At 39.9% G+C, this 16324-nt stretch overlaps 1 protein-coding gene across 4 annotated transcripts in view; it reads right to left on the reverse strand.

Annotated features, from left to right (window-relative positions):
* Positions 1–1763: 1763 nt before the first annotated feature.
* LOC139766667 (DNA repair protein REV1-like) overlaps positions 1764–16324 on the reverse strand; it is a 195615-nt gene continuing 181054 nt past the window's right edge. For 3 of the 4 annotated variants that reach the window (XM_071695563.1, XM_071695564.1, XM_071695566.1), the window contains 3 exons: positions 9560–9841; positions 5763–5914; positions 1764–2033 (listed from right to left, as the gene is read on the reverse strand). In XM_071695563.1, coding sequence (XP_071551664.1) covers positions 1916–2033; positions 5763–5914; positions 9560–9841 — 552 coding nt within the window. In that variant the 3' untranslated portion in view covers positions 1764–1915. The remainder of the gene's footprint in view (positions 2034–5762; positions 5915–9559; positions 9842–16324) is intronic. The other variant, XM_071695565.1, reaches the window with a different exon arrangement.

Raw genomic sequence — 16324 nt, forward strand, 5'->3', positions numbered from 1 at the left:
CAGGGAGCAGTTCTCCCTCCAGCCCCCTTCAGTCTCCCCTTTCACCTCTTGCACAGCATGGTGTGAAAGTCTTCTCATATACTGATGACCCCACACTTACAACACTGTCATGCTATTAGAGTATTGTCTCACTGAAAACAAAATGTCTGCATACAGAAATCCAGTGTTAACCTCTTGATCACCAATGAACATGAATCTTAACTTGCATCCTTTCATCACCCTGAACTGTAAACCATTCCTACTCAACAAAACTCTAACCATACTAGGTATCACACAGTGAACATTTAGCATTTACTCCCCATACTGCAAACATCAGAACCAAGGCCAAAGCAAAGTTAATATCTTCAAAATACTAACCTGTAACAACCAAATTTAACCATGAGAGATAATCCCTAAAATAATTCATTTCCTCCAACCTAAACTAAATCTCACCTGCCTGGTCATCTACCCTCTCAAAAACAAATACAGATGACCTCCGACTTACAATTTTTCAATTTTACAATGGTGGGATATTCTATTCTTTATTATAACATAAGCTTTGTGTTAGATGATTTTGTCCAACCATAGGCTAATGTAAGTGTTCTGAGAACATTTAAGTTAGGCTGAGCTAAGCTATGATGTTTGGTAAGTTAAATGTAAAGTTTTAAATGAGTTCGACTTGCAATATTTTCAGCTTACGATGGGTTTCTTGGAACGTAACCCCATTGTAAGTTAAGAAGCATTTGTATAAAACTGCAAACTACATAAAACAGAGCTTTCACAGAATCAACAGCTGCCCAGAAAATCAAAAACATACAACACTTGCACCATGAAATAAAAACACTTCTCATATCACCTTAATATGCACAGCACTCACTTCTTTGCAACCTCTCCTACCCAAACCACTTCATAACAGTGACCAACTCAAAGCAGAAATAAAAGAGTTTGTCTGTTTTTCACTTCAGAATCCTATATCTCCAGGTCCCTCTTCCCAAGCAAACACACCACTGACAAAACATCTTTAAACTGTAATGACCTGATAAGCACTAAAGAACTTTCTAACCCAGTCTTAAGTTCATCTTCAACTGACATCCACCCATCTGAAACTATACTTCTTAAGTATGATGAGTTTTATTTTCTCATGCATTCTGGTTACCACCCACCTATTCAGCATTAATAAAAAATTCAGCTTATCACAAGACTCCCCAATGCATAAGATGTAATTCCAAAATGAAGACACTGACCACTTACTCTTTATCATACTCACCCCATAAAGACATACAAACATCATCGTACTTCATGACTTATAGTTTGGGGCAGGAAGGTAATGTAAGGTATAAGTACAATTTGATGCATCAACTTTAATATAAAAAAAAAATTGCATTTCATAAAAACAAAATATCACAACATGCATGCATTATTTTAATTTTCTAATTCTTTTCTTAAGTTGATAAAGCATACAACAAAAGAAAAGTGTTGACATTTTTGCCTAGAGCCATAAATATACCTTGCTTCTTACCAAAACTAAAACTAACATATTGTATAAGTGTAATAGTATGAGCAAGATAAAGTTTATAATATGAATTCCAGGATGGAAAGGACACATATATCAATGGAAGAGGTATATTGACCAGAAGGACCAGAAGCTTTATAAACAATGCAGAACAATTTCACTTTGTTTTTAAAGAGAAGATTTGGTAATATGGTAGTCATTATGCATTCACCTGTTGGGCTTGTTGTTTGACTGTTATGCCTAACGTCTGGAATGAATAAAAGAAATGAAACAAAGTTGAGCTTGCCTTTAATAATACTTCTTAAAATCTTTGCCAGTCATGGTTTACAAAAATAAAATCATGGCAATCATATCTTTTTCACATTATGTACATTTTAATTACACACTAATATCACCATTTGTACTGGATTTGGCCCTTTATTACTAAATTAGAGGAACTTTCAGCTTGACTTGGTAGAGTTTCTGCATGGCAGTCTGAACTCGATTTATCACAGTTTGATATGCTGACTCCCACAATTTGTTTTGGGTTCTTAGAACTTGCCTGAAAAATGAAATGCATTAATGTCAAAAGGTCATGTAGTCATGGTCATTTACAAGAGCACCTACAGACTTTAGAGTATAAGTATGATAACCAATCCATGTCTTGTATGCTTTTCCCACTTTACTACTCAATGACCCAGGTATGGCCTCCTCCCTAAGCTATAACCCTAAAAGTTCTTGGCAGCTTCCATACATATATTCCCTCACTCTATACATATTCTCATTCACCTATCTGGTGAATTTATTTCATAATATTGTTCACAACCATTCCTTCCACATGATCTTGCCATTTCAACATTCCATCTCTAACAGCCATTCTCTTTAACATATTGCATTGCATTCTAACTTTCATTGTTCAACTGCTCCATCCACACCCAAGTAACTCCCTTTAGTTCTATACCCTAGGATCTTCCTCCAGCTTCTTTATTTTTTACTTCACCCACTCTCTGAACTCTGATTTCATGTATATGAACATCCATCACTACTTACACAAGTTCATCCATTCTGCAGTAAAATAACCACATAGGTGAAGAATACTAAATTCCTTCCAAAAAAACCTTGTCTTGTTTTTTCTATATGATTATCTTAAAAGCTGTGGTAACTTAACAACCTTTTAAAAATTTCTATCTATGCAACCACTTTACCACCTGGATGAAAGTGCTACCTAATCATATAAACTCTTGCAACCTCTCTATCTTCAGCCTAGTTAACCGTATTTCAGATTCTAATATTTTTTGAACATCATCGACATACCTCACTGGTATATATCAACATACCTAATTTCTAACTACTGGCATGCAGGAACGGATGTGTGTGTATGTATATGCTGATATGTATATGTATGTATGGGCATTTACATATATACATGTGTATATGAGTAGATGGGCCGTTCTTCATCTGTTTCCTTGCGCTTCCTCACTGGTGTGGGGAAACAGTGGTTCAGTATAATAATAATAATAATAATGATAATAATTGACGTGCTGTCAATGGATTGAATCAGGGCATGTGAAGCGTCTGGGGTAAACCATGGAAAGTTCTGTGGGGCGTGGATGTGGAAAGGGAGCTGTGGTTTCGGGCATTATTACATGACAGCTAGAGACTGAATGTGAACGAATGGGGCTTTTGTTGTCTTTTCCTAGCGCTACCTTGCACACATGAGGGGGGAGGGGGATGTTATTCCATGTGTGACGAGGTGGCGATGGGAATAAATAAGGGCAGACAGTATGAATTATGTACATGTGTATATATGTATATGTCTGTGTGTGTATATATATGTGTACATTGAGATGTATAGGTATGTATGTTTGCGTGTGTGGATGTGTATTCATATACAGGTGTATGGGAGTGGGTTGGGCCATTTCTTTCGTCTGTTTCCTTGCGCTACCTTGCAAATGCAGGAGACAGCGACAAAGCAAAATAAATAAATAAATATACATAATAATAATGATAATAATAATAATAATAATAATAATAATAATAATAATAATAATAATAATAATATTTATATTTATTTATTCATTATACTTTGTAGCTGTTTCCCGCATTAGCGAGGTAGCGCAAGGAAACAGACAAAAGAATGGCCCAACCCACCCACATACACATGTATATACCTACACGTCCACACACGCACATATACATACCTATTCATCTCAAAGTATACATATATATACACACACAGATATATACATATATGCACATGTACATAATTTATACTGTCTGCCCTTATTCATTCTCATAGCCACCCCGCCACACATGAAATGACAATCCCCTCCCCCCACATGTGCATGAGGTAGCGCTAGGAAAAGACAACAAAGGCCACATTCCTTCACACTCAGTCTCTAGCTGTCATGTATAATAATAATATTTATTATATATTTATTTTGCTTTGTCGCTGTCTCCCGCGTTTGCAAGGTAGCGCAAGGAAACAGACGAAAGAAATGGCCTAACCCACCCCCATACACATGTATAAACACACACGTCCACACATGCAAATATACATACCTATACATCTCAATGTACACATATATATACACATACAGACACATACATATATATACCCATGCACACAATTTACACTGTCTGCCTTTATTCATTCCCATTGCCACCTCGCCACACATGGAATACCATCCCCCTCCACCCTCATGTGTGCGGGGTAGCGCTAGGAAAAGACAACAAAGGCCTCATTCGTTCACACTCAGACTCTAGCTGTCATGCAATAATGCCTGAAACCACAGCTCCCTTTCCACATCCAGGCCCCACACAGCTTTCCATGGTTTACCCCAGACGCTTCACATGCCCTGATACAATCCACTGACAGCACCTCAACCCCGGTATACCACATCGATCCAATTCACTCTATTCCTTGCCCGCCTTTCACCCTCCTGCATGTTCAGGCCCTGATCACTCAAAATCTTTTTCACTCCATCTTTCCACCTCCAATTTGGTCTCCCACTTCTCCTCATTCCCTCCACCTCCGACACATATATCCTCTTGGTCAATCTTTCCTCACTCATCCTCTCCATGTGCCCAAACCATTTCAAAACACCCTCTTCTACTCTCTCAACCATGCTCTTTTTATTTCCACACATCTCTCTTACCCTTACATTACTTACTCAATCAAACCACCTCACACCACACACTGTCCTCAAACATCTCATTTCCAGCACATCCACCCTCCTGCACACAACTCTATCCATAGCCCACGCCTCGCAACCATACAACATTGTTGGAACCACTATTCCTTCAAACATACCCATTTTTGCTTTCCGAGATAATGTTCTCGACTTCCACACATTCTTCAAGGCTCCCAGGATTTTCACCCCCTCCCCCACCCTATGATTCACTTCCACTTCCATGGTTCCATCCGCTGCCAGATCCACTCCCAGACATCTAAAACACTTTACTTCCTCCAGCTTTTCTCCATTCAAACTTACCTCCCAATTGACTTGACCCTCAACCCTACTGTACCTAATAACCTTGCTCTTATTCACATTTACTCTTAACTTTCTTCTTTCACACACTTTACCAAACTCAGTCACTTCAATATTCTATTAAGGGACCCAAGAATTCTTCTTCCTTGTACTGCTCTCTCACCAAATCTACCCAAGGTAGCTCTCAAATAATCAAATTCTGTCACTTCTCATAAAGTTTGAGCACATCCACTTTAACCTCAATGATGATGGCCTTATGCCTCTTAGCACTGGTAACAGGAGAACTTAAAAAGAAGCTCCAGGAGCACAATGCAAGGATAATGTGTATACTCGCTTCTTATGCATCACTGTCAATGCCACACCACTGCACTACCAGCCCAATGATGATCACATTATTCCAAACTTAAGCCCACATAAATTTAGAAAAAAAAAATCTTGATGAACTGTGCACATAATTGTAAAAATGGTGTAAATCAAATACATGTAAAGTGAGAGGTCCCCATATATATGAAAACAAGACACTACATTGCTTGAATAGCTTTTTCTGCTGTTTCAATTAGATGTCTTATTTTCATAAGCACATTAAATGAATGTAGATTATAGATACTTTTTTAATCAACTACCAATGAAGTGGGATTAACTAATGTAGAGATTAATGAAAGTGAAAAAAAACACTGATTAGATGAGTAGCATAATAGACATAATTCCACAGGATAGAATTTGGTCCCATTAATCTGTACTACCTCTGCAATCTCTCTTACATCAACTCAACCAAATTTCCTTGATCACTTCTCACTTACCTGTAGAGGTACTTAATTAAGAGGTCTACCTTTTCAAGGTCATGGTGGCTTATAAGGTTTGTGTAATACGATGCCAAGATATTTGCATCCTCTGCCTCAGGTTGTGAGCAAGACAACACCCACTCACGGATTAAGGATTTCAATTCTGATAGCTGCAATTACAATACTTTGTTAAACAAGAGAAATACTTTTCTTTCAAGGAAATATGTTCTGCATTTTTAAAAGTATTTCCTAAGTCAACACAGGGGTAATCTGATGAGAAAAGAGCTGTCATGTCTAGCCTAGAAGTTAAAAAATCATGTGGAAAAGCCAACTTGTGAAGTTCACCAATGAGGCATGAAATGCAAGTTGCAGCAAACTGCTTCTGGTGGGATGCTGAAGTATTCATCCATATGATATCATATCACCATACATCAAATAATGGCTGAAAAATGAACTCAGATGGAAAACTTTACTAAGGTGTGGATGGGCACATATATGCAGACGGGAATGTCAAGGGCAGCAGAAAACTTCCTCTACATAATAAAGGTAAACTAAAACAAGGTTCCAAATGTAAAGGAGTAAAAACATAGAAGGGATACCTGAGAGTTTTTGAGGAAGTAAAATAAAAAAAAAAATGTGTTTTTATAAGAGCCAGGTTGTTGCTATAACACATAACATGAAAGGGTACAGAGTTCTGAAGCTTAAAGGTGTAGGAAAGAAATAGTCATCACAATTGCCCTCCCTTAAGATGCTGATGGCTAATGCCCATGTGATACAATGCCCTGCTACACAAATTTCCTTTCCTATTGGCCCTTTCAAGGTGTGTACATTACATCTAATATATTTCCACAACTGAGTCATTCGAATTTCTCTTCAATGAACTCCATTATATTCTCCTCTGCCCATTTGTATTGTATGCTTAGGACTTCTTTCATTTTGTTTGTCCTTTTCTGTGCTTATCATTTTACTCTGATGTACCCTGCAAAATATCATATTAAACTTTCATTTATATCTTTGTCTTCGTCAGATACCATTATCATGAAGAGTACTGATGAAAATAATGTTCCTTGAGGAACTCCAGATAAAACATCTTCATCTAACAAAGTTCCATTTGCTATTACTGTCCCTTGAATTCTCTGTTTAACAGGAACTCCTTGATACATTATCATATTTTAACTCTTATGTACCACTTATGGATATGGCAAAACCCTATGATAGGATAGATAGAAAGGCCTTGTGGAAGATGCTATGAATATAGGAGGTAAATGGAAAATTACAAAATACAGTGAGGAGTTTTCACCAAGAGAGTATGTTTGCCACTAGAAAGAAAGGAGGGTCAGTGGTTCCCAGGAAGGTAAGCTTATGTCAGGAGTGTGTTCTGTTACCAATGTTGTTTAATGATTCTTGACAGGATGGTAAGTCCTAGAGTGGGAAAGGGGTCTAGGGTCCTTGGTGCACTATGAAGTGTGTGGAACAAGAGATATATGTGTTAGGGTATGTCTTAAGAGATAGGAGCTCTGACGGAGTTGTACACATATAAGTCTTGGGTTCTGAATGTAAAATAAAAGATGAAGGTGGACATGATGAAAATGAAATGCCTGAGAACAATATAAGGAGTACAAAGGACTGATTGTAAGAGAAATGACAATGTAAGCAAAAGGTATGGTAGTGAGCCAAGGATTTGAATGTCAGAAAAGGAGGGAGGGGAAGAAGAAAAAGAGATTGCACCATGGAGTGAAGGCTTTGGGATACTGGAGTCTGAACATTAGGTGGCTAAGAGATGTACATGGGATAGAAGGAGCTGGATCAATGCAATATATGGATGGGGACAGTGTTGTACTGTCAATGTTCTGAAACAGGGTCTATGAAGCAGTTTGTGGGGCTTAGCTGTGGATGGTAGTTTGTCTCAGTACATGATATATGACAGCTTGAGGGTGGATGTGTGCAAATAAGGCAGTTGTTCATTTGTTTTTGACACTATCTCACCTCGGCATAAGTAATTAGGCATAAAAAACTTGTTCCGTTAGGCTAACTATCATAGGAGAATCCTATGGTTTACTTTGTCAAATGCCTTAGCTAAGTCAAGAATTACAGTATCCATTCTCTTCCCTTAATGTTTTGCATGTGCTTTTGTGGTCTATTAACAGCTATATCTGTGTGCTTTTACCTAAACAAATCCGTGTTGACCTTCATTAAACTTTTGTTTAAAAATTCATTAGAAATCCAATTTTTTGGTCTACAGCAATGTTTCATGGTTCAAAATGAGTGACAACTTTCCCATAATCTATCTGGCCATGAAATGTATGTAAAACATCAAACCAAAAATAGCATCAAAAAGTATGATTATAAACATACTAACAGCAGTACCATCTTAAAAAACTTTTTGTCATGGCAATGTTGTATAAGATCTATTATTTTGTGCATAAATTCTATAGAGCAGTCACTTACAAACTAATTCATCCCAAAAAGGGAAGTGTACAACCAAAAAAGAGCATCACAAAATTATAATTATCATCAACATTTACATGTTATTCATAGCATGCATCAAAAAAAAAACTTGCAGTAATGTCAAGGCTGGTATACTATTTATATATACTATTTAGTGCATGTAATATCATAATCTCTTATGAACATATACAGGTCAAAAATAAGAATGTAAGACCAAAAATACTATCACAAATTAACAATTACAGTATACATGCATGCACAGCTTGCAGCTGCCTGTACTGTACAAGCCTTGTTTTCCATGGGAGTACGGCAGGGCTTGTCTCTTGGTATGCAAAAGTGTTAATGTGGTTGTTAAGTGTTCCTTTATCATTTTTTCAAACATTTTTATAATATGCACAAAAAGATACAGAGTTACACAGATCTACATATATACACACACCATAAAGACCCAAGGTCCAAGCAAGGTTGTCTGGCCTTGAAAAAAAATGCAGTTCACTCACAAGCAGTAGAAGAAAAGGATAGCAAAGCAAAGGCTTTCTCTCCACCCTCCACCCCCTTCGGCACATACTGAATGAGACCCAAAATTGCTCTAGGCTTGAACCAACAAGGATAAGACTTTATTACATAACGCAGCCCATTAAAATCTGCCTTTTAAAGTTAGGGGTAAGAGTACTTGTTTTAGGGGAATCGGTTTTGATACTTAAGTTTAACCTAACCATGTTGTGGTCATAAGTGTCTAGATGTTCTCCGACACGGGTATTAGTTACTAAGAATTCCTGGGATGCATGAATTTAATCAAGTGTATTTATTTCCCTTGTCGACACAGTGATGGTTTGATAAGTCTACCAGATTCACTCTCTACACCTGAGAGTTTACTAGTTGATTTCTGTTATGTAAAGTGTAAGATTCTGTGCTAATCTGAAACACAAGTGTTCAACAGCAGCAGATATCTGAATTTTGGTGGGTTTCAGGTAAAAAATTTCATTCAGTGCAATTCCACCTCCTTGACCATCTCTGTCCCCTACAAATAACATGCAGTCTGGTAGATTGTACTTGCTATTCAGAGAGAAAGCTTTATACATAAGCAGTGAAGTAAAATAGTACAGGTCCAACAAAATCAGCAATCTGTTACACTGTGAAGTGCTAATCCATGCAAGAGGCAGTATGAAGAACAACCAGCTCACTAATCCTCGTGATGAAATTCTAATGCCTGATACTGCAGTAAACGGTTCACAGAAAGTTTCCATAACATTTTTCTTGTACTTATATTTAAATGTTTCAATGAAATATGTAATGTTGTACAAAAAAGTCTCAATTAAAATTCTCAGTACTAAATATCCTTATCATAGAAATCTTATGTCTCTGACCTTCTCCACTCCACAAAGCTGAGGAACTTCTTCTCCATCACCACTTGTATTAGCTTTTCCTGCACTTCCTCCGCCTGATGTTGATGGCATACTGGATGTTTCAGTCACAGCATTTTGGATAAAGTTTGTGCTTCTGAGTAATGATGGACCCTCTTTTGCAGCAGTGTGAGTGGGTCGTTTCACTGGGGACGTGTTGGTTCCACATCCAGGTATTTTGGACTTTGGTTGCTTACTCTTCTTTTTGTCAGCTGAGATGACTCTTCTATCAGAAGAGTTTCCAGTCTGAAATTTTTCATCCAGAAACATATCTAATACAACACCCCCTGAGACACAATACATAAGTAGATCTGCATATCATTAGTTGCGAAGCACAACAGATGAGAAAAACATATGGGTACAGTTCTTTTTCTTTATACTTGATCACTGTTTCTCACATCAGCAAGGCAACGCCAGAAAACAGATGAAGAAAAACTCGTCCACTCACATATATATGCAGACGCAAATACACATATACATATATACATACATACATTTTTCTTTTTTTTTTTGCTTTGTCGCTGTCTCCCGCGTTTGCGAGGCAGCGCAAGGAAACAGACGAAAGAAATGGCCCAACCCACACCCATACACCTGTATATACATACGTCCACACACGCAAAATATACATACCTACACAGCTTTCCATGGTTTACCCCAGACGCTTCACATGCCCCGATTTAATCCACTGACAGCACGTCAACCCCAGTATACCACATCGCTCCAATTCACTCTATTCCTTGCCCTCCTTTCACCCTCCTGCATGTTCAGGCCCCGATCACACAAAATCTTTTTCACTCCATCTTTCCACCTCCAATTTGGTCTCCCTCTTCTCCTCGTTCCCTCCACTTCCGACACATATATCCTCTTGGTCAATCTTTCCTCACTCATTCTCTCCATGTGCCCAAACCATTTCAAAACACCCTCTTCTGCTCTCTCAACCACGCTCTTTTTATTTCCACACATCTCTCTTACCCTTACGTTACTTACTCGATCAAACCACCTCACACCACACATTGTCCTCAAACATCTCATTTCCAGCACATCCATCCTCCTGCGCACAACTCTATCCATAGCCCACGCCTCGCAACCATACAACATTGTTGGAACCACTATTCCTTCAAACATACTCATTTTTGCTTTCCGAGATAATGTTCTCGACTTCCACACATTCTTCAAGGCTCCCAGAATTTTCGCCCCCTCCCCCACCCTATGATCCACTTCCGCTTCCATGGTTCCATCCGCTGACAGATCCACTCCCAGATATCTAAAACACTTCACTTCCTCCAGTTTTTCTCCATTCAAACTCACCTCCCAATTGACTTGACCCTCAACCCTACTGTACCTAATAACCTTGCTCTTATTCACATTTACTCTTAACTTTCTTCTTTCACACACTTTACCAAACTCAGTCACCAGCTTCTGCAGTTTCTCACATGAATCAGCCACCAGCGCTGTATCATCAGCGAACAACAACTGACTCACTTCCCAAGCTCTCTCATCCCCAACAGACTTCATACTTGCCCCTCTTTCCAAAACTCTTGCATTCACCTCCCTAACAACCCCATCCATAAACAAATTAAACAACCATGGAGACATCACACACCCCTGCCGCAAACCTACATTCACTGAGAACCAATCACTTTCCTCTCTTCCTACACGTACACATGCCTTACATCCTCGATAAAAACTTTTCACATACATATACATATAAAATACAAACCTCCTACAGCCAGGATCAAACCCGGGACCCCTGCATGGCAGACAGGAGTGCTACCGCTAGGCTAGCAGTAGCACTCCCGCCTGTGAAGCAAGGGTCCTGGGTTCGATCCTGGCTGTTGGAGGTTAGTATGTTATATGGAAGCGCACGTTCAAATGCACTTTATTTGTATACATACATTCTTTTTTTTTTTTTCTTTTTGGTTTGTCGGTCTCCCGCGTTTGCGAGGCAGCGCAGGAAACAGACGAAAGAAATGGCCCAACCCACCCCCATACACATGTATATACATACGTCCACACACGCAAATATACATACCTACACAGCTTTCCATGGTTTACCCCAGACACTTCACATGCCCTGATTCAATCCACTGACAGCACGTCAACCCCAGTATACCACATCGATCCAAGTCACTCTATTCCTTGCCCTCCTTTCACCCTCCTGCATATTCAGGCGCCGATCACACAAAATCTTTTTCACTCCATCTTTCCACCTCCAATTTGGTCTCCCACTTCTCCTCGTTCCCTCCACCTCCGACACATATATCCTCTTGGTCAATCTTTCCTCACTCATTCTCTCCATGTGCCCAAACCATTTCAAAACACCCTCTTCTGCTCTCTCAACCACGCTCTTTTTATTTCCACACATATCTCTTACTCTTACGTTACTTACTCGATCAAACCACCTCACACCACACATTGTCCTCAAACATCTCATTTCCAGCACATCCATCCTCCTGCGCACAACTCTATCCACAGCCCACGCCTCGCAACCATACAACATTGTTGGAACCACTATTCCTTCAAACATACCCATTTTTGCTTTCCAAGATAATGTTCTCGACTTCCACACATTCTTCAAGGCTCCCAGGATTTTTGCCCCCTCCCCCACCCTATGATCCACTTCCGCTTCCATGGTTCCATCCGCTGCCAGATCCACTCCCAGATATCTAAAACACTTTACTTCCTCCAGTTTTTCTCCATTCAAACTTACCTCCCAATTGACTTGACCCTCAACCCTACTGTACCTAATAACCTTGCTCTTATTCACATTTACTCTTAACTTTCTTCTTTCACACACTTTAGCAAACTCAGTCACCAGCTTCTGCAGTTTCTCACATGAATCAGCCACCAGCGCTGTATCATCAGCGAACAACAACTGACTCACTTCCCAAGCTCTCTCATCCACAACAGACTTCATACTTGCCCCTCTTTCCAAAACTCTTGCATTCACCTCCCTAAAAACCCCATCCATAAACAAATTAAACAACCATGGAGACATCACACACCCCTGCCGCAAACCTACATTCACTGAGAACCAATCACTTTCCTCTCTTCCTACACGTACACATGCCTTACATCCTCGATAAAAACTTTTCACTGCTTCTAACAACTTGCCTCCCACACCATATATTCTTAATACCTTCCACAGAGCATCTCTATCAACTCTATCATATGCCTTCTCCAGATCCATAAATGCTACATACAAATCCATTTGCTTTTCTAAGTATTTCTCACATACATTCTTCAAAGCAAACACCTGATCCACACATCCTCTACCACTTCTGAAACCACTCTGCTCTTCCCCAATCTGATGCTCTGTACATGCCTTCACCCTCTCAATCAATACCCTCCCATATAATTTACCAGGAATACTCAACAAACTTATACCTCTGTAATTTGAGCACTCACTCTTATCCCCTTTGCCTTTGCACAATGGCACTATGCACGCATTCCGCCAATCCTCAGGCACCTCACCATGAGTCATACATACATTAAATAACCTTACCAACCAGTCAATAATACAGTCACCCCCTTTTTTAATAAATTCCACTGCAATACCATCCAAACCTGCTGCCTTGCCGGCTTTCATTTTCTGCAAAGCTTTTACTACCTCTTCTCTGTTAACCAAATCATTTTCCCTAACCCTCTCACTTTGCACACCACCTCGACCAAAACACCCTATATCTGCCACTCTATCATCAAACACATTCAACAAACCTTCAAAATACTCACTCCATCTCCTTCTCACATCACCACTACTTGTTATCACCTCCCCATTTGCGCCCTTCACTGAAGTTCCCATTTGCTCCCTTGTCTTACGCACTTTATTTACCTCCTTCCTGAACATCTTTTTATTCTCCCTAAAATTTAATGATACTCTCTCACCCCAACTCTCATTTGCCCTCTTTTTCACCTCTTGCACCTTTCTCTTGACCTCCTGTCTCTTTCTTTTGTACATCTCCCACTCAATTACATTTTTTCCCTGCAAAAATATTAATATTATTATTTATAAGACGCTGTCTCCCATGTTAGTGAGGTAGCGCAAGGGAACAGACGAAAGAATGGCCCAACCCACCCACATACACATGTATATACATAAACGCCCACACACGCACATATACATACCTATGCATTTCAACGTATACATACATATACATAAACATGTATACACATGTACATCTTCATACTTGCTGCCTTCATCCATTCCCGTTGCCACCCCGCAACACATGAAAAACAGCATCCCCCTCCCCCCTGCACTCGCGAGGTAGCACTAAGAAGAGACAACAAAGGCCAGATTGGTTCACACTCAGTCTCTAGTTGTCATGTGTAATGCACCAAAACCACAGCTCCCTTTCCACATCCAGGCCCTACAAAACTTTCCATGGTTTACCCTAGACATTTTACATGCCCTGGTTCAATCCATTGACAGCACGTCAACCCTGGTATACCACATCATTCCAATTCACTCTATTCCTTGCATGCCTTTCACCCTCCTGTATGTTCAGCCCCCGATCACTCAAAATCTTTTTCACTCCATCCTGCCACCTCCAATTTGGTCTCCCACTTCTCGTTCCCTCCACCTCTGACACATATATCCACTTTGTTAGTCATTCCTCACTCATTCTCTCCATGTGACCAAACCATTTCAATACACCCTCTTCTGCTCTCTCAACCACACTCTTTTTATTACCACACATCTCTCTTACCCTTTCATTACTTCCTCGATCAAACCACCTCACACCACATACTGTCCTCAAACATTTCATTTCCAACACATCCACCCTCCTCCTCATATCCCTATCTAGAGTCCATGCCTCACAACCATATAACATTGTTGGAAACTATTCCTTCAAACATACCCATTTCTGCTCTCCGAGATAACGTTCTCACCTTACACACATTCTTCAATGCTCCCAAAACCTTAGCCCCCTCCCCCACCCTGTGACTCACTTTCACTTCCATGGTTCCATCTGCTGCTAAATCTACTCCCAGATATCTAAAACACTTAACTTTCTCCAGTTTTTCTCTGTTCAAACTTACTTCCCAATTAACTTGTCCCTCAACCCTACTGAACCTAAAAACCTTGCTCTTATTCACATTTACTCTCAGCTTTCTTCAGTCACACACTTTACCAAACTCAGTCACCAACTTCTGCAGTTTCTAACCCGAATTAGCCATCAGTGCTGTATTGTCAGCAAACAACAACTGACTCACTTCCCACGCCCTCTCATCCATGACAGACTCCATACTTGCCCCTCTCTCCAAAACTCTTGCATTTACCTCCCTAACAGCCCCATCCATAAACAAATTAGACAACCATGGAGATATCACACACCCCTGCCGCAAACCGACACTCACTGGGAACCAATCACTTTCCTCTCCTCCTACTCGTACACATGCCTTAAATCCCTGATAAAAAATTTTCACTGCTTCTAGCAACTTACCTCCCACATCATATACTCTTAACTCCTTCCAAAAAGCATCTCTATCAACTCTATCATATGCCTTCTCCAGATCCATAAATGCTACAAACAAATCCGTTTGTTTTTTTAAGTATTTCTCACATACATTCCTCAAAGCAAACACCTGATCCACACATCCTCTACCACTTCTGAAATCACACTGCTCTTCCCCAGTCTGATGCTCCATGCATGATTTACCCTCTCTATCAATACCCTCTCATATAATTTCCCAGGAATACTCAACAAACTTATACCTCTGTAATTTGAACACTCACTTTTATCCCCTTTGCCTTTGTACAATGGCACTATGCATGCATTTAGCCAATCCTCAGGCACTTCACCATGAACCATACATACACTGAATATCCTTACCAACCAGTCAACAACACAGTCATCCCCTTTTTTAATAAATTCCACTGCAATACCATCCAAACCTGCCACCTTGCCAGCTTTCATCTTCTGCAAACCTCTCACTACCTCTTCTCTGTTTACCATACCATTTTCCCTGACCCTCTCACTTTGCAGACCACCTCGACCAAAACACCCTATAAAGGCCACTCTATCATCAAACAAATTCAACAAACCTTCAAAATACTCACTCCATCTCCTTCTCACTTCACCACTACTTATGATTACCTCCCCATTTGCCCCCTCCACCAATGTTCCCATTTGTTCTCTTGTCTTACGCACTTTATTTACCTCCTTCCAAAACATCTTTTTATTCTCCTTAAAATTTAATGATACTTGCTCACCCCAACTCTCATTTGCACTCTTTTTCACCTCTTGCACCTTTCTCTTGGCCTCCTCCCTCTATCTTTTATACATCTCCCAATCATCCAAACGCCTCTCTCTTCTCTTTCACTAACAATCTTACTTCTTCATCCCAACACTCACTACCCTTTCTAATCCGCCCATCTCCCACCTTTCTCATGCCACAAGCATCTTTTGCGCAAGCCATCACTGCTTCCCTAAATACATCCCGTTCCTCCACCACTCCCCTTACATCATTTGCTCTCACCTTCTTCCATTCTGCACTCAGTCTCTCTTGGTACTTCCTCACACAAGTCTCCTTTCCAAGCTCACTTACTTTCACCACTCTCTTCACCCCAACATTCTGTCTTCTTTTCTGAAAACCTCTACAAATCTTCACCTTCACTTCCACAAGATAATGATCAGACATCCCTTCAGTTGCCCCTCTCAGCACATTAACATCCAAAAGTCTCTCTTTCACATGCTTATCAATTAACACATAATCCAATAATGCTCT

This window comes from Panulirus ornatus, chromosome 58 (genome assembly GCF_036320965.1).
Source record: "Panulirus ornatus isolate Po-2019 chromosome 58, ASM3632096v1, whole genome shotgun sequence".
Classification (NCBI taxonomy): domain Eukaryota; kingdom Metazoa; phylum Arthropoda; class Malacostraca; order Decapoda; family Palinuridae; genus Panulirus; species Panulirus ornatus.